General features: G+C 40.5%; 1 protein-coding gene across 2 annotated transcripts in view; it reads right to left on the bottom strand.

Annotated features, from left to right (window-relative positions):
* Positions 1 to 25,776, bottom strand: part of INTS4 (integrator complex subunit 4) — a 1,189,969-nt gene that overhangs the window by 589,478 nt on the left and 574,715 nt on the right. For both annotated transcript variants that reach the window (XM_044073339.1, XM_044073340.1), the window contains exon 13: positions 3,834 to 3,949. In XM_044073339.1, the coding sequence (XP_043929274.1) occupies positions 3,834 to 3,949 (116 nt within the window). The remainder of the gene's footprint in view (positions 1 to 3,833; positions 3,950 to 25,776) is intronic.

Genomic DNA, 25,776 nt, shown 5'->3' with positions numbered 1-25,776 from the left:
TCTGGGCCTATGATTAGTACCCAGCTATTCTGTTTGCTTCAATGTATTCTCAGCCAGCAGGCCTTGAACAGTAAAGTTCCCCAGAGGAAGGTAGGAAGACATTTATAATAACAGGTACTGTTGGATCAGTGCTTGCCCATGACCTGAAACCTTGCAGCCAGACTGTAATGGTAAATGCACTGCATGCACCCCAGACAAAACTAAAACAACACAGATATCTTGTATGGAAAATCCACTAAAACACTGGATTACAACTTTACAGGCACATAAAGGAGAAGAGAGTTTCAGTTCATCTACAGACATGTAAAATGCCATAACCATACCAGTCTGGCATGGCTTGTTTAACCTTTGCTTACCTGTTCTCTCTTGCAGCAGTGAAAAAATGGAGCAGTTCTGTCTAGTCACAGTATACACCGACATTCTTTTAACATTTATCTTACTGAGAAAGTACATTCCCAAGAATGAAGCATTCCAGAACATAAACTACAAACTGGGACTAAATAGCTATGACATGTCATTCTGCTCATATTCTTCGTCCCTCTCAAAGATAAACTCTAGAGCTATCAGAGTACCTTGTGAATGGATTATGAAACCGATCTCTGCACTCCTTGGTGTGCACCAAAGCCAGTTATGGACAGAAAAAACAGAGGCTATCCTCTTATAATGAAAACTGCTACCAACAACATCCAGATATGTTGACTAACAATGGTGATTCTGTGCTCACTTCCAAGTCAGTTTATACAGTAAACTCTCACTTAACCAGAACTCAAGCTACCAGCACTCTCAAGCACCCAGCAAAACAATACTGAATAAATACAGTACAATTTTCATGTGTTGCACTTTCTGTCCTCCTCCCACAGAAACATACCTTACACTTTTAGAGTTTTAAAAAGGAAGATAGGAATAAATTCCCCTCTCTCCCTAACTCGAGAACAAGTCAAACCAAACAAACAGTACAGGGTACAATATTAGGCCTGTTTTAATAGTAACTCTCAAGCAACCAGAAACTACAGTTATCCGTCATCTACCAATCCCCATGGGTGTCTGTTAACTGAGAGTTTACTGTACACAGCATAATGGTATTTCTGCAAAAAAAAATGTTTTCCAAACATCTTTATTAAATTTTCACATATGACAAAGGCAATTTTACATTTATATAAACAAAAAACTTACAAAATGATACCACTTTAGTTGCAAACAGATTACATTCAAGTTTACGTCAATTCCTCGTTGGTCAGATCCGACCACAAGCTAATCATCCTAGACATCCACATCCCGCCCCCACCCCCAATTAGGAAAACCACTGTAAAAAACTTCTCCAAAGCCAACTTCACACTTCTTATGACAGAAGTGGCAAACTTCACGACACCTATGCAGACAGACAATAGAGGTACGACTGCTGAATCCTACACAAATGCACTTTATAAGCACTTACACAAGTGCATGGATCATGCTATCCCTAACAGAACCAAGATGCTATCCTCCAAAAAAAGGAAGCCAATCTGGTGGTCCCCTGCCATAAACAAACTCTACAACAGAAGGAAGAAACTGTTGCAAAAATGAGTAAAATCCCATGACTGGAGGAACTCCCTGGTCAACCTCAGTAAGAAGCTGAGATCCCTCATAAAATCCTCCAAAGCTAGTTACGAAAACAAAATTGCCACTGACTCTAAAGACAACCACAAAGCATTCTATAGCTATGTCAAGAATCTCAATGGCAACACTCAGATCTGCTCTGAGTTACAGCACAATGGCACTAAATAAACAGAACCAACTGATATTGCCAACATCCTGGCAGATAGGTTCAGTGCTAACTTTACCTCCCTCTCACCCCCTAGAGGGTCCATCTCTATACTGGAAAAATGCAAAGTTCCTGTAATCATGGCCGCACAGGTAAAAAACACATTCTACAAAGCCAAGAACACAGCATCCATGGGACCTGACAATATCCCAGGCTGCATTCAACATCAACTACAGAATGAACTGGCACTCTACCTAAGTACCATGTTCAATCCTAGCCTCACCTCAGGCTTTGTGCCCACTGAATGGCTTGCCGCGACGGTTATCCCACTCCACAAAGGGAGAGCCATGACGGACCCCGGGAACTACCGCCCCATTAGCCTGAAGAGCCTGGTCTGCAAGGCCATGGAAAGTATCATCATGGAACTCATAAACAAAGACATTGGTAATCTCCAAACTCTGGACCCTACCCAGTACGGGTTTGTAAAAGGCAGATCATGTCTCCTAAACTTGATTGACTTCTTTGAAGCAGTCACCAAAGCCATAGATGAGGGTAAGGTGGTTCACACAGCTTATCTAGATCTCGCCAAGGCTTTCAACACCATCCCCCACTCTGGAATTATAGATAAGCACACTAAACTAGGTATAAATCCCTATGTCACAACATGGGTTGCCAACTGGCTCATGGACAAAACCCACACTGCGAAAGTAGCAGACTCCAAATTCGACTTCAGACCAGTGACAAGTGGAGTACCACAGGGTTCAGTCCTGGGTCCTCTCCTGTTTTGTATCTACTTCTCTGAAGTACAGGTCAACACAGAAGGTCTTTGGCTAACAAAGTTTGCAGATGACTGCAAACTAGGAGCCATAATCGAAACTCCTAACTATGTGGACATACTACAGAAGGGCCTCACTGAGACAGATGCCTGGTGTCAAAGCCACGGCCTGAAGCTCAATGCCAAAAAGTGTATTGTCATCCCCTTTGGTAAAAACTCTGTACCCATGAACTACCACATAAGTGGTAGTTTACTTAATACCGAAAGTGTGGTAAGAGACCTTGGGACACAGGTGGGCAATAGTCTCTCCTTTGATAATCACATCGCCACAGTGGTCAGGAAATCCTTCTACGTGGCTCACCTCATCACAAAAGGTTCCTCATCCAGAAAAAAAGAGGTCATTGTTCCCCTCTACTCATCACTCAGACTCATTAGACCCATTATAGAGTACAACGCCCCTTTTGGTATGTACCACACAAGACATCTACAACTGGAAAGGCCACAGAAATACTTCACAAAGAGGATTACTGGCCTCAAACAGATGCCCTACGCAAACTGTCTCAAAAAACTCCAGCTTTACTCTGTTGCATATCGCCTACTCAGAGGCGATCTCTGCATAACATACAAAGCTATGTCAAACCCAGAGGTGTTGGACATGCTCCACTTAAAGAAATCCCTCCGAGCTACATGCTCTAGGGACCTAAACCTTGTCACCACAACAAACAGAACATGCTGGAGGGATAGATTCCTGTCCCAGAGACTTCCCATACTCTGGAACAGATTACCTATCTATGTCAAACAGAGCTCCTCATTAGCACTCTTCAAGAAAAATCTTGATGATTGGATGGGAAATAGGACATTCACCCCAGGGATCACTTCTATGACTCTGCTCGACAGGGGCACAGGAAAATCATTTTCTTGGGTGGCGAAAGCCAGGGTACCTTTTTGGCTAGGCTTATACAGCCCCTAGGGCTAATAGCCTAGTACCTACCTATGAACAGCACACACACCATTGAAACAACTGTGGTTGCAAACATTATACATCACTTATAAACCATCCAGTCATTGTCAGTTAAGCATTATATGGCTCATTCAAATCCTGCCTCTTAAACCTTGTTCCTGCTCTGCATATATTGTTCCCACAATTCCTATTTTTCCCATGTAGTTTGCTCCTTCCCTTTTCTAAAGTTCTGCAACATTATTTCTGATCACAAGCAGCGTTCCTGAGTTGCTGTAGAAGGCACAACATTTTTACTATTCTTTTTATTAATTCGACTTCCAGCAGTGAACATACTTACTTCATAGCATAAAGGATACAAGCTGGGTCATCCATATCTGGTTCTGGCGTATCAAAGAATGGGTGTGTACTCAGCAGTTCTGGGACCAATGGAAGCACCAGAGTAGGATGTCTACCTCCCAAAAACTTCAGGCATCTGAAAACACAAGTTATTCTTTACAGTAAATGCAGTCTATAACTTACACACCTAAGAATGACACTTATGTTAAAAGCATATCACTGAAAAAGCTCCTTTGGCTTAAAGCCCTGACTGCAACCCAGGTGATGTGGGTTTAATTAGCAGCCCAAGCTCCTGTAGGAGGTAGTGTGGGGGGGGGGGGTCTGCTTTCTTGTTTTCTCAGGAGGGATGCAGGGGACATGCTGGCAAGTTGCAGGTTATTCTTGCAGCCCTAGTGGAGACTGAAACCATAAAAAGGTGTCCAGACTAGGCAAATGGGTGGATCTTGGGGCTACTGCCAGTTGGGGGGGTGATGTCATGCCTAGGAAAACCACATCTAACTGCCGAGGGTATCCCTGTACCTGTGTCAATACATCCTCTGCAAGTAGCTGTGGCGGTTTCCGAGCTCACTTTCTTCCCACATCATGCTGCCACCAATTTAGCCAGCTGATTACCTTGCCCGCAGGGAGTTAAACACTTGGATGATGCTGCAGAGAATACACTATTTGGGGGAGGGAGGGACTGCGGCAGACAAACTACCTTTAAAGTTAAACCACCTCACAAACCATGAACTTGCAAAAAAAAAAAAGTATTACTGCAGTTCGTAATAACCTGTGGGTATCCTTTATCTTGCTCTATATCCTGCTTTAGTATGAAACTTTCCAAAAGTAAAGTCACGAGATGACAAGGAGGATATGCCTTCTGTGATAACTGCAGAAAGTGTTCCACCACTTTAATGAAACCCACAGAGTTCAAATACGATACAGTCAGGGTCAGCACTGATGGATTTTAATATAATGTAAAGTCAACTGAGACATTTTTGTTGCCAGTTTGCCTGCTGGTGCTACTGAAAAAAGGATGTTTAAATCCTATTTTCATAAAAGCCATGATTTCATATGAGGTTACTAGGCTATCGACCTGGAGGTCATTTCAAGCCTAGCCGTTTCATCACAATGTAATACCATAGATACTCTAGTAAATACTCAGGATTGCATTCAGTAAGGATTGCCCATGTCTAGGGCAGGGTAGTGGGCAGTATCCCAGGTGTGAATTTACAGTGCTCCATCCACTCGTCCAAGTTCCTTTTGAACAGTGTCATAGAGGTGATCTGCTTCACATGAATTGGTAGCCTATTCCAAAAGAGTGGCAGTCACTGCGAGACAAATCTGTCCTGCCAGCATGTCCTATTCATGTCGCAGGCCATAGATTCCTGGAACAGGTAAGCTCTAGTCCCATTTGATTTACGGATGTGTAGCAAATTCATTATGTTTGAGTTGGAGATTGCTCTGTAAGCCAGGCATAAGTCTCCCCTAAGAAGTCTATATAATACAGACTATAGTGACAGGAACTTTAGTCAGTCTGTGTAAGGCACATGCTGGTGTCCCTTGATCTTCTTTGTGAGAAGGATCCATGATTCCATGAAGGATCCATTCAGTGAAAAAAGACTTGGGGCCACCTAGTTCTGGAACACTTCTATGTCTGTTAAAAATAAAGTCTATGCTGACAGCAGGACAAATTTAAAAATGAAAAGCAAATGAGTACTGACCCAAAATTGCAGAAAATGTTTCTCTTTACATCTGAGTGACGCCTCCAGGTGCATCAGCAGTTAACTCCTACTGATACCTCTAGTCATCAAATATTGCTTATTCATATTTGCATCAATAATTCCAAAACCATGCTATGTACAAGGTTTTAAAATATTTCACCTTAAAGCTTAAACAATAGCAAACACAACTGCATTAATATTTGACATCTGTCTAGTGCAGGTAAATAGGTATTACTTGTTATTTTTATTATATTATTTATTTTATTTTACTTATTTTTATTTTACATTTGTTAACCGGGATAGTCCAACTGGATACATGTCCATTTTCAGCAGAGGTCCGGGGAAAAAAGCTCCAAGATACTACTACACATTGAACATTTAGTAAATGCTAGTTTCAAGCAGATTACAGTCATAAGCAATACCAGCATTTAGCACATATAGCACTTATTATAAAACATTTTACAAAACATAACATTATTTTCAAAGTTAAACATACATAACATTACATTCAGGTTTAAGACACACTGAGCAGCAGTTATACAATTGACCCTTCCTGAAATGGAGTGGCAGAAAAAAGTTAGAAGTAGTTGAAGATAAGGCACCTAAGAAATAAAGAGGTCACTAGTCAGGGTTAGTGCAAGGACATAACCAATGAGTTTTGAAGTATTTCTTGAGTTTGTTTTTGAATTGAGTTAGTGAGGGTTCTAGGGTCAAGTCAGCTGGGAGTCTGTTCCATATTTTTCCAACAGAGTTGGCAAACAGAGAGTCCCCAGCTGAGTAGTTGGATTTGTATGTTTGAACTAGGAGTCTAGTGGATGATCGCAGTGGCCAGGTGCTGGTGTAGGGGCTGATACATTTTTTTAGTGCAGGTGTATTTTCTGGTTGGTAAAGGACTTTATGTGCCACTATTAGCTGGATGAACTGCAGTAGGCTTGGCAGTTCAAGCCATCCTAGGCGATTTAATTTGTGACAGTGGTGTGTCTGGTAGGCTGTGCCAGTAGCAAATCTGGCAATGTGGTTATAGCAGGATGATAGTTTATTTAAGATCTGTTTTGTTTAAGTTGGAGAATAGAGGTGAGGCATACAGAAGAGTTGATAGCAGATGGGAATGGGCAATTGCAGTTCTAGCAAGTGAGGTAAGGAAAGGTTTGACTCTGTAAATAGAGCTAAGTTTTTTATTAACGGTTTTGATAGTTTGATTGATATGCGCATCAAACTTCAGGTGATCAACTATGACATCCAGTAGTTTAGTTTGGGCTTCTGGGGAGATGATAGTGCCATTGTTAGCAGTTATGTTGAAGGCTGGCAGGGGGGTCCTGCATGTGGGGGAGAAGAGGAGCAACTTGGTTTTGTTGGAGTTTAGGATTAGATGTTGATTGGAGAGCCATTTTCCACTGTATTGAAGGTAATTTGGGTTGTGAATAAAGTAGCTGGTGAGGTGTCAGAACAAATCAAGGTGGAGTCATCCGCATACTGAATGCAGGTAGCATCTGGGATGACTGAATGAAGGTCGTTGATAAAGATGGAGAAAAGAAGGGGTCCTAGTATAGAGCCCTGGGGGACTCCTAATGTGATGGGTAGGCGAGATGATAGCTTGTCCTGCCATAGGACTGCCTGCTGCCTGCCCTGCAGGTAGGATTGAAACCATTGGAGTGCATGGTTGTTTAAGGAGAAAGCCTTCAAGGTATTTATAAGCATTTTATGGTCAACCATGTCAAAAGCCTTGGATAGATCTAGAAAGAGTGCTGAGGATAGTTTGTTATTATTGCGGTTGTGGTTAATGACGTTAGAGAAAGAGAGGAGGGCAGAAGTAGTACTGTGGTGTGGCTTAAAGCCATGCTGAAAGTTGGACAACAGCTTGTTCTGTGTGAGGTAGTGCATGACCTGTATGTGTACACACTTCTCCATAATTTTAGCTAGAGCTGACAGAATAGCTATGGGTCTAAAGTTTGACAGTTCAGTGGAACTACCTCCTTTATGGAGAGGTATGACATGGGAGATTTTCCATATGGTGGGTACAGTAGCTTCAGATATGGCTCTGTTGATCAAGACAGAGATGGGGTAGGCTATGGTGTCAGCAGCCTTTTGCAGATAGTCTGCTGGGAGGAGATCGGCAGCCAGGGTGGTGGGTCTTAGTTTCTTAATTAATTCTTTATTAATTTCTTAATTATTTAATTTATTAATTAATTTTATTAATTTAATTCTTTACTAATTTCTTTATTAATTTATATAGATTTAATTTTCACATTTTTCTAAATTTCTTTCATAACCAATTAACACAGACAGAACTCCTCAGCCTCATATGAAAGCTCTCAGATGAATAAAATGCTGCTGACAGTATGTGTGTAACTTGAGTGGTTGCCGAGATATTGTAAGTTGTTCAGAAAATATTACAAATGTAATAGTTACTGTGTTTACTGTGACTTATAAAATTTGGTTTAAGACCTAGAGCCTAAAGAATATTATACTACAAAAATTGTTTGTGCTGAAGACTTTCCCATTTATACTTCTTTCATAATCCTTATGTGTTCAGAGATACAAGTATTTGTTTGAAATGTGAGGGCATCATTTGATTCTGTCAAAAGGCTTAGGCTCCGCCCACCGGAAGTTACAGTGCAAACTTCCTGAGCTCCACTGGAGTAAATGAGTTAATAATATTAAAAACAGAGAGCTAATAATATTAAAAACAGATTATGATTAGGATGTCAGAGGATTGGATTGGGGAAGATCAGGATAGAAGCACAGCACACATCTGATGGCAGTGCTTTGACTTGAAGCTTTACTGAAAGAGTTTTAGTAATGAGGTACAGTTGGTACTGTGGATGTATAGGTAAAATAAGACATTAGGATCGGGTAATCAATCGTAAAAAAAAAAATAAGGTGTTTGACACATGGATGCCAAGAAATTCACCTCTTAAGTGAAGCCCTTCAGGGCAGTTAGGTTCAGAGATGAATACTAGGCTATGAACCATAAAATATTCTTCTGCATTAATGCTACTAGAATGCACTCAATAAGAAAAAGAAAGGTGACTGTGTATTAACAGAAGGCCAGAACCAAGACTATGTATTAAAGTTATGTAGCAAATGTTGTGAGGGACACTACAGAAATAGAATCCACATTTTATTGCTAGTTTACTTTATTTTCAAGTAACAAACAGAGCTGACATTGTCAGGAAACTTCACTACTTTTTAATTTTCCCTTCTAACTTAAGATCAGGTACATAATTCCATATTCCTTAGTCAACCTTGCATCTTATGGCAACAAAAAACAGCGCTGACCTATGCTTCATTAAGATGAGATGTGCAAGCTTGGCCTACTGCTCATATTTTCAACACAGCCATCTTAAGAATTAATTTGCCAACTGAGGAAGATAATGTTCGTGCTTGTATATAAAAGACATGCATCTGGAGCATTTCACCCCGGGCCTCCGCTGAAAACAGGCTCTGTGGAACCTAGTCGGACTTTCCAGGTCAACAAATGTTAAATAAATAAAATAAATACATAAATAAAAAGGAGACAAAAGTGCTGAGTTAATACTGGCCAAAAGTTCTATTAAGTTACATATCTGAGACCTTTGAAAGTTTACCATCTAACTTGGTCATTATTTAAATAGCAGAAAACTACTGACCAGTTTCCAGCATACTTTTTGAAAGGGTTACTCTAGAAATATACTATAACCATACATTAAAGTACATCTGTACAGGCTGATAGCAGACCCCAACAAGATGTAACACTGCTTATTGATCTACCAAAAACGTCTGATACAGTGAACATCAGGATATTATTCAGGCACTACCAACACTAGGGGGGAAGTGACATCTAACCTAAGATGGGAATAGTTGTACCTCTCAAGCAGGCAAAACATAACAATTAGTACTGTGCGCCTTCAGATCCCATTACACAAGGACAAGGTGCACTTCAGGGGTCCATCGTGGTAGCAGTTATAATTAAACATCTTGCAATGAAGTCTACAAAAATTCCTGAAGCAGACAATATGAGTTAATTTACAAGTAAATAACCTTTTGGTCACTTTGTCGAAGTTACAAAATGAGTTCAGTATAATACAGAAATGGGCTACCACCTATAGTCCTACAATAAATCTGAGTAAAACTTTATGCTTTTTTTCAGTGAGAAAATAAAAGATTACAGACAAAACACATTTATTTATTTTACATTTGTTAACTGGGGGTGTCTGACTGAGCCGAAAAGGCCCTTTTTCAGCAGAGGCCCGGGGAGAAAAGCTCCACATAGAAAAATTATAGATACATTTAGATATTTAGACATGATCAGTATACACACAAATTACAATAGACATGTTTTTACAGTGGTATGCAGCACATCAACAGTTACAGTGAAGAGAACAAACAAAAAAATATTAATTTAAAAATAAAGGTAATTAATAGATTTGTGGTGTACAGCTGAAATTTGGAACATAGGTAGAATACATACATAGTACACAGGCACAGTACATACACTGTAGATTCGCCAGAGTTTGTGAGTAAGAGTGGAAACTATTATCAAGTACCTTATCCGTTTTCACTAGCCTGGGGAGCAATCATGGCACTGCGAACTTTGCTTGAGATGTTGCCTAATGAGGTTTTTAAAGGACGCTTTGGATGATGTGTTTTGTATGCTAGGGGGGGAGAGAGCTCCATTTTTTAGCCACTGAACTACTCTATAGTGAGTCTCCACGGGTCTACCTGAAAACACCGACAACTAAATAACCAACACGAAAACAAAACAACAAAAAAAGAAAGTTCAAAAACACGAAACTTCACATGCCCAACAAACAAAAATCCAGACAATCAATAAAACAAATACCTTTCCCGAAAAACATACACACAACACAAGCACACCAAAAACCTTACAAACCTACACTAAACCTTACATACACAACTATCAATGCACTAACCTTAACCCAAACCCTAACCCCCGTCACTATCGCACACGTACCTTACCCGCACCCTAACCCTAACTCACTTAATCCGCCTCCAACCCTTAACTCTGTCACTATCGCACACTTACCTTACCCGCAACCCTAACCCTAACTCACTTAATCCGCCCCTAACCCTCAAGTCTGTCACGATCGCACACTTACCTTACCCGTACACTAACCCTAACTCACTTAACCTGCCCCTAAACCTAAAGTCCGTCACTATCGCACACTTACCTGACCCGCACCCTACCCCAACGTCCATCACTATCATACACTTACCTTACCCACACCCTGACCCTAACGTCCATCCCTATCGCACACTTACCTTAACATGTCGGTGTTCTCAGCGTCAGGATTCTCAACTGTCGGTCTTCTCCGTTGTCGATCTTCCGGTGTCGGTGTTCTCGTCGTCGGCGTTCTGCACTTTCGTCCTTTTCAGGTAGACTCATCTCCAAAGCTATTGTAGCTGTTGGTGACTTCTAGTAGCAGTTTGCTTGATGATCTAAGAGGCCTTTATTGGGGAGGTAATAGATAGAATGACAGAGACAGAGCTGATTGTAGGTTAGGAGGTTGGGCAGTTCAAGCCAGTGGAGTTGTCTCAAAGCAGTACAGTGATGAGTATTATATGAGCAATTTGCAGCAAAGCGGGCAGTTCTGTTATATCAGGCTTCCATTTTGCTTAGTTCAGTTTTGTTGAGATTAGTCAGAATGGGAGATGCATACAGTAGGGTGGATAGAAGTTGGGAGTGGGCAATGGCTGATCTTGTGCTGTTGGTAAGAAATGGTTTGTACGGTAGATTGATCCCAGTTTGGCATGTACTTTTTTAATAGTTAAGTTGAGATGACTATCAAATTTTAGGTGGGAGTCTATGGTTATTCCCAACAGCTTAGCCTGTGCCACTGGAGCGACTGGAGTAGCATTTGTGGAGTAGATAGTGAATTGACTGTTATCAGTGTTTTTGTTAGAACTGGTTATAACCATAAGCTGAGTTTTCTTTGGATTGAGGATAGGTTGGGCTTTGATAAGGTAGTTTTCAACATCAGAGAATGCTAGGTGAGTTGCTTTCAGGAGGGTGTGAATGTTTTGTGCAGCAGAGATTAAGGTAGTATCATCTGCATACTGAATGATAGATGCATGCTGTGTGGAGGTATGGAGGTCATTTGTGAAGATTGTGAATAGTAGTGGTCCTAAGATAGAATCCTGTGGGACTCCTACAGTCATGGGCAGCTGAGCAGAGAGAAAATGTTCCCATTTCAAAGCTTGGTACCTGTCAGTTAAGTAGCTTTGGAACCAGGTAAGAGTGGAATTTGATAGGTGATATTGGTTTAGTTTGTTTAGCAGGATTTGGTGCAAGACTGTGTCAAATATTTTGGACATATCCAAAAAAAGAGTATTCACCTGCAGGCCTTCGTTTTTGAGATGGTTTACTGTGTCTGTGAAGCAAAGGAGGGCTGTAGTGGTACTATGGGCAGGTCTGAAGCCATGCTGAGTAGGTGACAGGATGTTGCTGTCTAGGATATATTTTACCATCAGGGTATGGATGTATTTTTCTAGGATTTTGGTCAGGGGGAGAGTAAAGCAATGGGTCTGTAGTTATTAAGTTCAGTGTAGGTCCCGCCTTTATGTATGGGTGTAACATAGAATATTTTCCAGAGTTTGGGCACACAGTTTTCAACAATTGATCTGTTTATGAGAGTGGAGATTGGGATAGCAATAGCATCTGCTGTGAGTTTCAATAAATAGCTGGGGAGTAGGACGGCTGCTGTTGATGAGGTTTTTAGTTTGAAGAGCATGCTTTTGATTGAAGTAGTGGAAACTGTTTTGAGGGTAAAGCTTGTATTAGTGTTATTTGTGTTGGGGGGGATAGTGAGGTAGGAGCTGTCCTGTGATACTAAGGATAGAATTGAGTTCACAAAATGGGAGTTGAATTGTGTTTCGATGGGAACTTTAGTGTCAGGGGTGGTTGGTTTGGGGGGTAGCCTTTTGGGTGGATTTTAGTAGCTGGTTTACATTTTTCCAAAATTCTGGGGGGGGGGTGTTGGTATTTAGTTTATAAAGTTGTGTAGTAGGATTTTTTGTCCAGCCTAATGTATTTTTTTGCACGGTTGCGCAGTTCTTGGTACTTAGGCTTTGTGTTTCTTTGTTTTTTTTATAGTAAAGCCAGGCAGTGTCCCTGGACTTGAGGATTTGTTTGGTTTCTTTACTGAGCCAGGGGTTTATAGAGGTTCTAACCTTGATTTTGCACAATAGAGTGACAGTGTCTAGGTGTTGTAGAAATGTTTTGTTGAAATATGCTACAGCCTGGTCAAGTGGGTGGGTTTTTGGGGGGGGGTCCAGTCACAGTTACAGAGTAAAGAAGTGAGGACCTCAGGAGGGAATTTTTGTGTGTTTCTAGTGGATTTATAGTTGGTGGTTTTGCATATGCTTGCTCTACTACGTATAAGGTCTATTATGTTGTGGTCACTTAAGGTGTCTGGGCAACTGCCTCTGTGGGGGTACAATGTGGGGTTGTTAGGACCCAGTCAAGGATGGATTCCCTTTTAGATTTTTTTATCACATTTGGCTGGAATTTGGACTAGCTGCTGGTAGCCATGGAGATTTATTAGATTACTTGGTGGTTCTGATATACAGGTTGAAATCCCCCAGTATAAGGATTTTTTGTGAGTATGTGGAACACCAGGATAAGAAGTCTTCAAGGCTAGCAGGTGTATTACCGGGTGGAATATAGATCACAATTGTGGTGATGACCTTTTTAGGGTGAAGTTGAAGTTGTGAGATAAGTATGTCCCAATTATTAGGGGAGGGGTATGAGTTTGGTAATTGACGTATAGTTAAGTTGGACTTGTACAGTAAGGCAGTTTCACCTCCTTTACGAAGTGGTCTATCTTGTCTAATGTTACTGTAGCCGGTAGGGAGAACTTCTGAGTTAGCTATGTTTTTATTTAGCCAGGTTTCTGTTAAAGCAACTATGTCTGGGGAGTAGTGTGGTACTGTGGCCTGGAGTTCAGGTATTTTATTTTTGATACTACTGATATTAATATTTAGCATTAAAAGACGGTTGGTTTTGCTGCTGTTGTTGATTTGCCCAGGGATGAAGATAGTGGGGGTGCTATGTTCTGACATTTGTGTTGGAGCAGTTTGTGTTGGACAGGATGAATTTGGGCCTGGGTCGGGGTGGATATCCCCACTTATAGTGAAGCCTGGTGTTAAAATGGTGATACAGATGTTGGAATTTGGTGACGAGTGCGAGAAAGCATTGTCCTTTTTTTGGAGTAGGAATGAGAGCATATGTGTTTAGCTCTGAATTGGTCTGTTATGTAGTTCTTGAACAATTGTGGGCATATATTATTATAATGTGTGGTGTCTGTATATAAGAGTGCATAATGTAGTGTTGTGCTACTAAGTTTAGGGATATTGCTAGAGTGATAACTTGTGGAGTTATAAAGAATTACGAGAAGACAGACTAGATTTGTTCTGTGATAGTCATGGTTATAAAGTTTAAATTGGTTCTAGGTGGAGGTCTGGATAGGAATTATAGGGTTTCACTATATGTGGATGGGTAAGTAGTGTGGGGTGACGTAAATAATACCTAGTGGGAATGAGAGAGGTTGGGAGTATTTTGTGATGTAGCAAGTTGGTGTGGTGTAATGTGATCTGACTTGAGGAGCTGTGATTGGTGGAGGTGATGTGAGGTTAAGCTGTGGGTGTGGCTGTGATTACTATAAATGTAGAGGTAATCGGGGGGGGGGGTTGGTGGCAGGGGAGCGGAGAGAGCCCAAGCATTAGCGAGGGTGAACGGAGTGAGGCAGAGCCCACCAAGACAATAGTAAAAAGTAAGTGTTACTTTACAAATCTGAACACTTTAAACAAATTCCTGAGGTCTAATGGCTTACCAGCAAGCAGAATTCAATTGCTGAAGAGCACCTGTGTCCTGGTGGGAGACTAGAAATTTAAAGATGGCTCCATGCTCAGCAGGTTTCTAATATAGACTTAGTATTGGGGGAGGGGGATAGCACAAGGGGTGTAAACCAAGTGGAATGCAAAGAAACCAGCACAACTAGAGAGGCAATCAGTGGAAATCTATCAGTAAAGAACTTTGAGGGGGGTAAGTAATAATTCAAACTCTACCTGTAAAGTGAAGGAGAGAAGAGACAGCAAAGTTTATTAAGGTTGGGAGTGTGTCTTCACACTGACTTGCTTATTAGTAGCCAGTTTGTGCACAGATTAGAGTAGGGACATACATTACCAATGAAGGGGAATGTACAGAGATGCAAATAAACATTTGGGCCTCAAGTGATACAAACTAAGGCAGAAAGCACTGAGAGGGCTGCTTGAGGGTCAATTTAATCACCGAGATCTGAATTAAATGTATACTGTCTATTGGACAGTTAGGATTACTGCACTAGCTTGGGGGGGGGGGGGACACAAGGCTACAATAGTCAGTTGTGTTAGCACGCTGAGACTACTAAGAAATACTGCTAATGTCATAGCTTCACTCTCATAAAACATACAAGTAGAATGCCTGGGTGGACTGACCCTGCTCTTGAGGCTCAAAATGTATATCCTTGTTTAGTTTTGCAGTACTGATTCCTTCTTGTACTGTATGGGTGGGGTGGCAGCTGCAGACCTGCTTGAGTGTGCTCCTGCTCTTGAGGCTCAAAATGTACGTTTTTGTTTAGTTTTGCAGTACTGATTCCTTCTTATACTATATGGGTGGGGTGGTAGCCGCAGACTGCAGTTGCTTGACTGTGCTCAGCAAGCAGAATTCAATTGCTGAAGAGCACTTGTGGGTGGGAGACCCGAAATTTAAAGATCATGACATGATTAAAGATCAAGACATGAAACCAAATGAATTGTGCGAGAATAATTTATCTCCTTCCACGAGGTGTAAATTGATGCAATGATTACATCTGAGCAGCACAAAGATAAACTGATTCACAATCTTTCAAAAATTGCTTTTTACATATTCTTTAATCTCTTTTCTGATGTGTAATGGGAGAACTCTGTTAAAAAGAAGTTTGCTTTCGATTACAATTTAATTTCACCTACAGCATATAACGTTAAGTATACAAGAAGTTAATGTTTAGGGAAACAAGAATCTACCTTAAATATCTAGGAATTGAGTTATGCAAGGATAATAATGAATTAGTCTCAAAAAACTACAATAATATTATCAATACAATTAAAATCTCTGTGGAAAAGTGGAATTAAGTATATTAAGTTCTTAAATTTCTGGACACTTTCCGTTTTTCATTTTTGTTTCTTCTATCACACAAGTGCCCAAAAGGTACTATTCTTTGTAAAGTGTGACAGGTGGTATTCTTTCAACATACAGCTTCTTCAGACAACAATGTGTTTGCTGTACTGGCTAGCAGACAACTCTTGTGATGATTTTTTTTTTACTTTAGGACAGGGCATTGTACTATACGCAGGTGCGAGTGGTGCCTTTTTGCCTGACATCCCAATGGACCTGTCAGTTAAATGTTTGGCAATTTTTTTAATGTTTTAAAATTTAACTTTTTTATACTTTTTAATGTTGTAAAAGTTAAAAAAAATTAAAATGTTAATGTTGGGCATATGTTAGTGAAAGACTGTTGCACGCATCCAGTAAGAGGGCTGCGCCCTCTTGCAAGGCACAGTTTTAATGCTTTGCAATCCTTTTTTGGGCGTGGAAGCCTCTGATGGATATTGCACTTTTTTATTTTTTTTTTATTTTTGCTCCTCATCTTCAAAACAGCCTGACTCATTCAAACATTTATATCTTGAAAAATAAGACATATGATATAATAATGTCAGCCCACATCACACCAGTGGTGATGCCATCTGCTGGACATCCTTGGGTGTCCTAATGTAAAGAATTGCACAAACTTATTCTGATCTATTCGGCTATTCCCAACTTTTATCTAGTATTGTTCCCAACATCCTTTCTCCCTCTTGTATTGCTTTGCACTGTGCCCAGTCCTACTGAGACCTCTCCCCTCAACTGCCTTTAAGCAAATCTATTGGCAAAACTCCCTCCTGTGTTCATCCCATAAAACCCTTCATTTTCATTTCAGCATACAAACAGGTTAACATTTATTATCTTTTAGTTTTTTGTCATCTTATTGTACTGTTTAAACCTCTCTGTTCTGTCTCTCTGCATTCATACACAATAAACTGCTTTCTAAACCTCACTTTCCTTTCCTTTCTTTAATTGTCTCACCTCTGAAATAATTTCCCCACTGTATATAGCTAAACCCCCCATACCTTCACACCCGCACTACTTTTCCTCTGTTCTATTACTCCATTCATACCATTGTTTTCTAAACCATCATCTCACCTATTTATTCTCCTTTCCCACTAGTTCATGCTTTCTGCTCTAGTACTATTAACACAGCTAACTTCTTTTCATCTCGGCTCCACAAAAAACACTACCACCTCCATGCACCTTTTCACAGGCTCGAAACAAGGTGCGCTCAAACTTCACTATATCTCCAGATTTCCTTCCCATAACTTCCATTCAGTGCTTCATATATAGCTGTCCAGCACCAACTCCTAAACCTTGGACTTAGGATAAAGTCCAAATGTGAATGCCCCCTCTCCATCCTACACTCAGTCCCTTACTAGCAAACTGTGGAGATGTCCACCCAAACCCTGGGCCACCTGACAACATACCAACCTCCTTGATTTCTAGCTCAGATTCTTGCTCCTTTCTACCCACTAAATCAGCCAACCTCCTTGCTTTCTAGCTCACATTCGTGCTCCATTCTATCCACTAAATCAACCAATGTACATCTTTGTAATTAGCAATTTTAGAGTCATTAGAAATAAACTTTTATGCGTGGATGGCACACCATTCACCAGATGTCATTGTAGCTACCGAAACTTGGCTAAGTAAGATATAAATGACGAGAAAGTTCTACATCCAGGATACAATATTCTAAGACTAGAAAGAACCGATAAAACCCAAGTGGTGGTGTGATATAATTTATAATAATTCTCTTTACTCTTCCTAAAACCACCATTATTTCTGAAGATTCCTAAATAATTGGAAGTATCTATGCATAACAGGAATTTTCATTCTTCCAGGCAACAGTACTAGTACAGTAGTAGAACTTTTATCCTGGAATTCCTTCAAGTATTCCACATGAAATTACCATAATAGGCTATCTAAATAATAACTGGCAGACCATAAGAACTGACATCTTTTAATGGGCTAACCCAGATTATTACATCCCCAACTAGGTACAATAAGTATTCTGACAGAAAATTCTCCTCAGATGGGATCCTCACTGGTTCCCCAAATAAATTACTTTCTGTTGGGCTCTCCTGGACATCTAAGTGACTACTTCTGTACCTTGCTTTAAGGAATCACCACATTGTCCATAAATTTTCCCCCTACAACCACATTCACTATCTGTTCTGTTCTCTTTCCAGAAAAATGCCTTTATTTGGAACTTAAAATTAATAAACTGGAACCAACTACTAATTCTTTAACTAGACAATGCACTCTCTCACCATTCAGCACCACTTTTCTCAATATTCTAAACGTGCATGTTCCTGTTAGAACTAAAAGAAGTGGAGCAAATCCAGCACCCTGGCTGTCCAAACAATGCCAAACAACTTATGAACCAGATAGATGAGACATGGGGAAATCCGCAGGAAAAAGATAAGACAGTTTACAGAAGAAATAGCACCAGGCAAAGGATTGCATTTGACAGACACTCGTCATACTAATCTCTAGACTCTTATCAAAAGAACCCAAAACTCTTCTGGCTGTACCTCAACCAGTTATTAAATCCTGGAGGAGAAGAAGAGGAGAAGAGGGAAAAATTACATACATGATAGAAAAACACAAAAAAAGTCACAGACACCCCATTATAAAAAAAAAAAAAAACTCATAAAATCAACTAAGGCCAATTTTGAGAAAAATTTTTGAGATTCAAAAAGGACAATCATAAGGGACAATTTTCAGCTATGTTAGGAACCTGGGTGGAAACTCACAGATATACAGAGATTATGATAAAAAATCAAAAAAACTGAAACCCACCAGACACACACAGACTATACATTGGCACACAGTGCCCCTCTCCCCCTCCCCTCTCCCTCTCCCCTATAAGTGTAGCCTCCTCCCCGCCTCCGGAATGCCACAATGTGCGCTGCTCTCTCTAAGCTAAAAAACTCAGCAAACTAAAGACGGTGATGCCGGCTGGTGTCCCCGGCAGCTAAGTACATTGTGTGCTACCTGAAAATTAAACCATTTAACATATTTACCACAGGATCTCAGCACTCATACGTGCCACAGGAGTGGTCCCCAAGGAGTGGCTGTGGTCCCCCTGTCCCACTAAGGTAGGGTCCTCTAGGACCTGGTAGTGCTTAAAGCTAAAGAGTCTCAAAATGTAGCTCAAGAGGAAATAGGAGAGGATAAACGAAGCAATAGGGGACTTAAGATTGACTGACCCCAGACATTGGACCCGACCCAGTGGGAAGAAGGGAAGATCATGCCTTTTCACTTTCTTCACTTCGGTCATCTTGCATCATGATGAGGATGATTTGACCTTGCAAGGCCTTGACACCTTGCTCACTCCACCTTGACCCTTACGGTATTGCAGAAAACTAACCCATATTAAAAAAAACCCCATACAACATGGGATGGGTTACCCACAGGATTAGGACAGAACCCATATGGTTAACAGAAGCGGGGGTCAGACTCCAAGCCGGGTCACAAGTGCAAGCGGTCACAAGTGGTTCCTGCCCCCCACACCTTAGCATCTACTTCTTGTACAGGCCAACATGGGAGGACTTCATTTGGCCAATGGACTGACTGAGACTGAGCTGTAGTGGAAATGCATGAAAGTGCATGGGACACTGATAGACTCACGGAACAGATAGCTGGTTAGAGAGCCATGAGGTGAGTAGATAGCCAAAAAAGCATCATCATAGCCATGGGAAACACATGCCAAAAAAAAAAGCAAAAAACAAGGGCAATTACCCAAGGCAAGCACAAGCATACAAGGCAGGGGAGGGGATCAGGGAGCTGGGGACCCAGGTTGACAGTGGCCTTACTTGAGTGGTTGATTGTGCCAGTACATTGCTACCTCATTCTACACAGGATTCACATCCAGACTCCTAGACAGGTCCAGATCACACATCAGGATTCACTTCCCAGATCATGATCGTACTTATCACCATTCGTCTTCATATCTCACCCCACCCGGCATCTCATTGGAGATCCCACCCAAGTTTATCCTCAACAAAAGTTCTCACAAAAAGGATAAGGGAACCAAAAAGATTCATATGCTGCCAAATTGAAGAAAATCAACGCCTGCCAGTCCAACATACACATGCTCTCCACATACAATACCTGCTCAGAGAGCATGTTAAATGCTCCATGCTCACATGCTCCAATCCCCAAACACAAAACCACTAGAATAGCGACTTAAACCTTATACGGCCCCAAATAGAAGGCGTGCTGGAGGACTATAACCTCCTATAGAGACTCCTATGCTGTGAATCCAAATACCCGGATGTGAGCAGAGACTCCTATGCTGGCACGGAGATCAAGACCTATGGAGGTGTGATCCCGAGGGCTGGCGCTGTGAGGAATCATCTAGTCACTACTGGGGGAGAAGAATCTTTACCCCTAATGGGGCACTTTTTTTTTCATATAAGGGTGGCGTAGCACACTATAATTGCACAGACTACATAAATGCCTTAGGCGAGAGCCTTTCTTATGGTCAAATCACGCATCCCAGACCGTCTGCCTGCTGTCCCTCAGTCAGACAGCTTGGCCTCCCATTTCAGTACACACTTCAACTCAGTAACTTCTCTAAATAAACTAAACTACCCAACAACCTTCCTCTAACCCAGCACTCCACCATAAAACCCTTTCCACCAGGACCCATATCCACCAGACGTTTTGGCCTGTCCAGTTTCTATATTAACTTGTTTGTTAAAGAACATTATGTTCTCACACTGTGGGAAAAATCTTACATTTTTCCCTTGCACAGTGTCAGTGCTTCTACAGATCTTACCAACTATAGACCACTAGCTATCTTCACTCTCTGAAGTCCTTTAGAAATGTGTATACAACTGCTGTCCTTGGTTTCAGACAATGAGTAGAAAAGTCACACAAATAAACCACAGTGAAAAAACTTTTCTAAATTAACTTCACCTTACTTAAGGCAGAGGTGGTAAGTTTCACAGCCCCCACGCTAAAGGATAATACTGCCCAAGATGCAGAATCCTTTACAATTGCACTCTATGAGCACCTACAAGGATGCATGGATCGTGCCATCCCTAGCAAAACCAAGACTCACTCCCCTAAGAGACGAAACCAGTCTGGTAGACCCCTGCCATAAACAGGTTATACAACAAAAGGAGGAAGCTAGCTCAGAAAAAAAAGCAAATCCCAAGAAGGAAAGACATCTCTGATCAGTATCGGTAAGACGCTAAGGTCCCTCATAAAATCATCCAAGGCTAAATTCGAAAGAAAAATAGTGAAGGATTCGAAAGATAACCACAAAGCCTTCTTTAGCTATGTCAAGAATCTAAGTGGCAACTCACAGATATGCTCTGAGATAGTGCAAAATAGCACAAAATATACTGAACCTACTGATATTGCCAACATACTGGCAGATAGATTCAGTGCAAACTTCACATCCCTCTCACCTTCAAAAGGCCCCACAACAATACCGGAAAAGTGTAGTGTCCCGGAAATCACAGAAGCACAGGTGAAAACAGCCCTTTCAAAAGCCAAAAACACAGCATCAATGGGGCCAGATGGTGTCCCAGGCTGTGTCTTGCACGAACTACAGAACGAACTAACCCCCCACCTAAACACGCTGTTCAACCTCAGCTTCTCCACAGGCTACGTGCCCATAGAATGGCGCACAGCAACAGTTATTCTGCTCCACAAAGGAGGGGCCACAACTGACCCTGGTAACTATTGCCTCATAAGCCTGACTAGCCTGGTCTGCAAGGCTATGGAGCGCATCATCATGGAACTCATTAACAAAGACATTGGGAACCTCCAAACACTTGACCCGACCCAGTTCGGCTTTGTTAAATGCAGATCATGCCTACTAAATCTGGTTGACTTCTTCGAGACAGTCACCAAGGCCATAGATGAGGGAAAGGTGGTTCATACAGCCTACCTTGATCTCGCCAAGGCGTTCAACACCATTCCTCACTTGGGTATTACAGAAAAACTCACCAGCCTGTGCATAAACCACTACGTCATAAGATGGGTTGCCAACTGGCTTACAGACAGAACTCACACGGTAAGAATAGTGGGCTCCAGGTCTGACTCTAAATCAGTCACAAGTGGTGTCCCACAAGGCTCGGTTCTGGGACCCCTACTGTTCGACATATATTTCTCAGATGTACAGGCAAACACAGGAGGATTATGGCTAACCAAGTTCGTCGATGACTGCAAACTTGGAGCCATAATTGACTCTCTGGCTGACACGGACATCCTTCAAAAAGGCATTACTGAGACAGACACCTGGTGTCAAAGTCATGGCCTCAAGCTAAATGCCAAAAAATGCATAGTCATCCTGTTTGGGAAAAAACACCCACGAATTACCACATAGGCGTCAGCCCCCTTAATACAGAAGAGGTAATAAGAGATCTGGGGACCCAGGTAGATAGTAATCTCTCCTTTGACAATCATATTGCCAAAGTAGTTAGGAAATCCTTCTATGTGGCCCATCTAATTACTAAGAGGTTCGCATCTAGAAATAAAGAGGTTATAGTGCCCCTCTACTCGTCACTCATCAGACCCATCATAGAGTACAATGCCCCATTTGGGATGCACCTCACAAGACACTTCCAACAGCTTGAAAGACCACAAAAGCACCTCACCAAGAGTATTACTGGCCTCAAACATATGTCCTATGCAGCCCGACTGAAAAAACTCTGGCATATCGCTTATTCAGAGGTGATCTCTGCCTGACTTACAAAGTCATGTCCAACTCAGAATTGATGGACATGCTCCACCTAAAGAAATCCAGAAATCCAAGTCACTGTGAGCTATGCGCTCTAGTGAGCTAAACCTTGCCACAACAATAAGTAGAACATGCTGGAGGGATAGATTCCTGTCACAGAGACTCCCCATGCTTTGGAACAAAATTCCTAACTACATTAGGCAGAGCCTCTCACTAACACTCTTCAAGAGAAGCCTTAACGAGTGGATGGGTAACAGAAAATACACCCCTGGGATCACTTCATTGACTCTGCTTGACAGAGGCTCAGTTAATTAATCAATGGGGCGGTGAAAGCCGACACACTCTGGCTAGGCTTGTAATTGCCCTCGGGCAGATAGCCTAGTACCTACCTATGAACAAAATAATATTAACATTTGAAGATAGACTATAGTTAATAAAAATGGTTTTACTGCTCAAGATTCTAAACATAGCTTTGGCAATACAACTGTTACCAGAAAGGAATATACTCAAAGAAATAAACTCATGCCTAATAAAATTGTTATGGTTTCCCAAAAGAAACAGAATATCTTTAATACATCATATCAGACCATGGAAACAGGGAGGATTAAAGTTTCCTGTTATAGAAACATATATCTATCTATCCATATATATATATATATATATATATATATATATATATATATATATATATATATATATATGTATATATAAAACATCAATATCTAAAACAATCTCAGATTGGATAAGAATTACTAACTGTAAGTAGTTAGGAAATCCTTCTATGTGGCACACTTCATCACAAAAGGTTTCTTATCCAGGAAAAAAAGAGGTCATTGTTCCCCTCTACTCATTACTCATTAGACCCATTATAGAGTACAACGCCCCCTTTGGAATGTACCTCACAAGACATCTACAACAACTGGAAAGGCCACAGAAATACCTCACAAAGAGGATTACCAGCCTCAAACAAATGCTGTCGCATATTGCCTACTCAGAGGCGATCTCTGCCTAACATACAAAGCTATGTCAAACCCAGAGCTGTTGGACATGCTCCACTTAAAGAAATCCCAATCCCTCCGAGCTACACGCTCTAGGGGACCTAAACCTTGTCACCACAATAAACAGAACATGCTGGAGGGATAGATTTCTGTCCCAGAGACTTCCCATACTCTGGAATAAACTACCTATCTATGTCAAACAGAGCTCCTCATTAGTAGTCTTCAAGAAAAATCTTGATGATTGGATGGGAGATAGGAAATTCACCACGGGGATCACTTCTGTGGTTCTGCTTGACAGGGGTGCAGGAAAATAATTTTCTTGGGTGGCAAAAGCCAGAGTGCCGTTTGGCTAGGCTTATATAGGCCCTAGGGCCAATAGCCTAGTACCTACATATGAACCTATGAATATCAATAAATTAATTTGATTTACAAAAAAATTTCAAACAGATAAAAACAATTTGCCATGGCACATATTCTGTATTAGTATGCAATATAACATAACTAAGCCCACTAAAACTCGTATGATTAATCATTACATTGACAAATTTGGAAAATTATTAATGCAAATACAGATTTAAAAATCTGGTTTGATCTTTTAACATCATTCATAGTTACAAAGAGCTATCCACATAAAATATACAGAGAAATAATTAATTCCTGGGAACAGAAAGGATTTGTTTGCTGGTTTCAATGTATCAAAGAACTAAAAGCTCTGGATATGCAAACAATAGAAACAACATGCAAAATTCCACAACAAGATTGGCTAACTATGCAAAACATTCTGACGTATTCGAAAGATTTATGCAGAATAATTAGTAATTCTTCATTTAAAGAATACCTAAACTTACGAAATACCTATATGAAATCATATATAATGATTATGACATGGGAAATAGTGTATTTCGAAATTTTGCAAGATATTGATAAACTACAAAACAACACCCAAATCCTCATACTGGAATTATATAAGCAAAGGACACTCGTTACAGCTAAATGAAGAAATTAAATCAAATATTTTATTATCAATAAAACATACATCCTTTACACAATACTGGAAAGGTTTTAATTGGAAATGCTTGCACACAGCATTCTTAACTCCAGACAGAATTACGAAAATGAATTATTCCACAAAGGGAATATGTTGGAGGTGTGAGCAAATACACAATACAGATTGGAATCACATTTTTTTCGAGTCTGTTAAAATTAAGCCATTTTGAAATGGTATTAAAAACTTTTTACAAGCTTTATTTAATGAATCGTTTAACTTATCTAAAGCTCTAGTATTATTAAATGTGTACGAAGGTCCTCATATGAATGAGTCAAATATGTATCTAGCATGGACAACACTTTCAATCTCAAGGAAGTGTATAACAAGAAGATGGAACACAAACACAATACCAACTTTGGAAGACTTCTACAGCTTTACTGACGACCACAGCATTGTTGGAAATTAAAATTAAAGAATTAAGGATTCATCCTAAGCCATTTATTAACAATCCATGGAAACAAGTCTTATCAATGATTGACACTTTACAATAACTGAACAGATACACTCAAACTGGATTGTTATACCTAAAAAGTAATTGTATATACTGAGCTCTGTTATAGTGCCATGCTGATGTAAACAGTGTACATAGTTATTTAAGATATTATATACAAATAGTACAGAATTTATTCAACTGTATTTGAAAAATAAAAAAGTTTGAGAAAAAAAAACAAAGTTAATGTTTACTTATAAAAAAATATTGCGATTAATGATTGGAAAATCATAATTATGTATAAATCAGCAAAACTTTCAAAATAGAATAAAATATACTCGGTGAATTTATGTTAAACAAGGGAATCAAGGCCTGCTGAATCTAGCTTTGTTTGTATAACTTGAGCACCAATCCAGGCATTCTTTAAAGTATTAAATTGTATTTATTACTGCTTGGTAGTAACTTGATTAAAGTGTAGCTATCATTCTAAGTCTTTTGGATTAAGCACTTGGGCTTCAGACCAGTTGTTTTACATTAGGAAGGTTTTGTGGCCTGCACTGTGGTGGCAGGACAGGTAGCTTACATCCTTCTAAGTTGGGAACTGCTGATTGAGGGCTCAGTGTCTGTTATTCTAAAAGTGTATTAATTCTGGTTTAAGCACTTGGGCTTCAGGCCAGTTGTTTTACATTAAGAAGGTTTGTGGTCTGGACTGTAGTGACAGAACAGGTAGCTTACATCCTTCTAAGTTGGGAACTGCTGACTGAGGGCTCAGTGTCTGTTATACTAAAAGTGTATTAATTCTGGTTTAAGCATTTGGGCTTCAGACCAGTTATTTTACATTAAAAGGGTTCGTGGTCTGCACTCTTGTGGGAGGAGAAGCTGGACTCTGCCCTTATGAGCTGGGAATTTCTGGTTAAAG

Source organism: Protopterus annectens, chromosome 5.part1 (assembly GCF_019279795.1).
Source record: "Protopterus annectens isolate FY-2018-M chromosome 5.part1, PAN1.0, whole genome shotgun sequence".
In the NCBI taxonomy this organism is placed as follows: Eukaryota; Metazoa; Chordata; order Ceratodontiformes; family Protopteridae; genus Protopterus; species Protopterus annectens.
The sequence above is the reverse complement of the archived record's forward strand: the minus strand, read 5'-3'. Positions and strand labels throughout refer to the sequence as shown.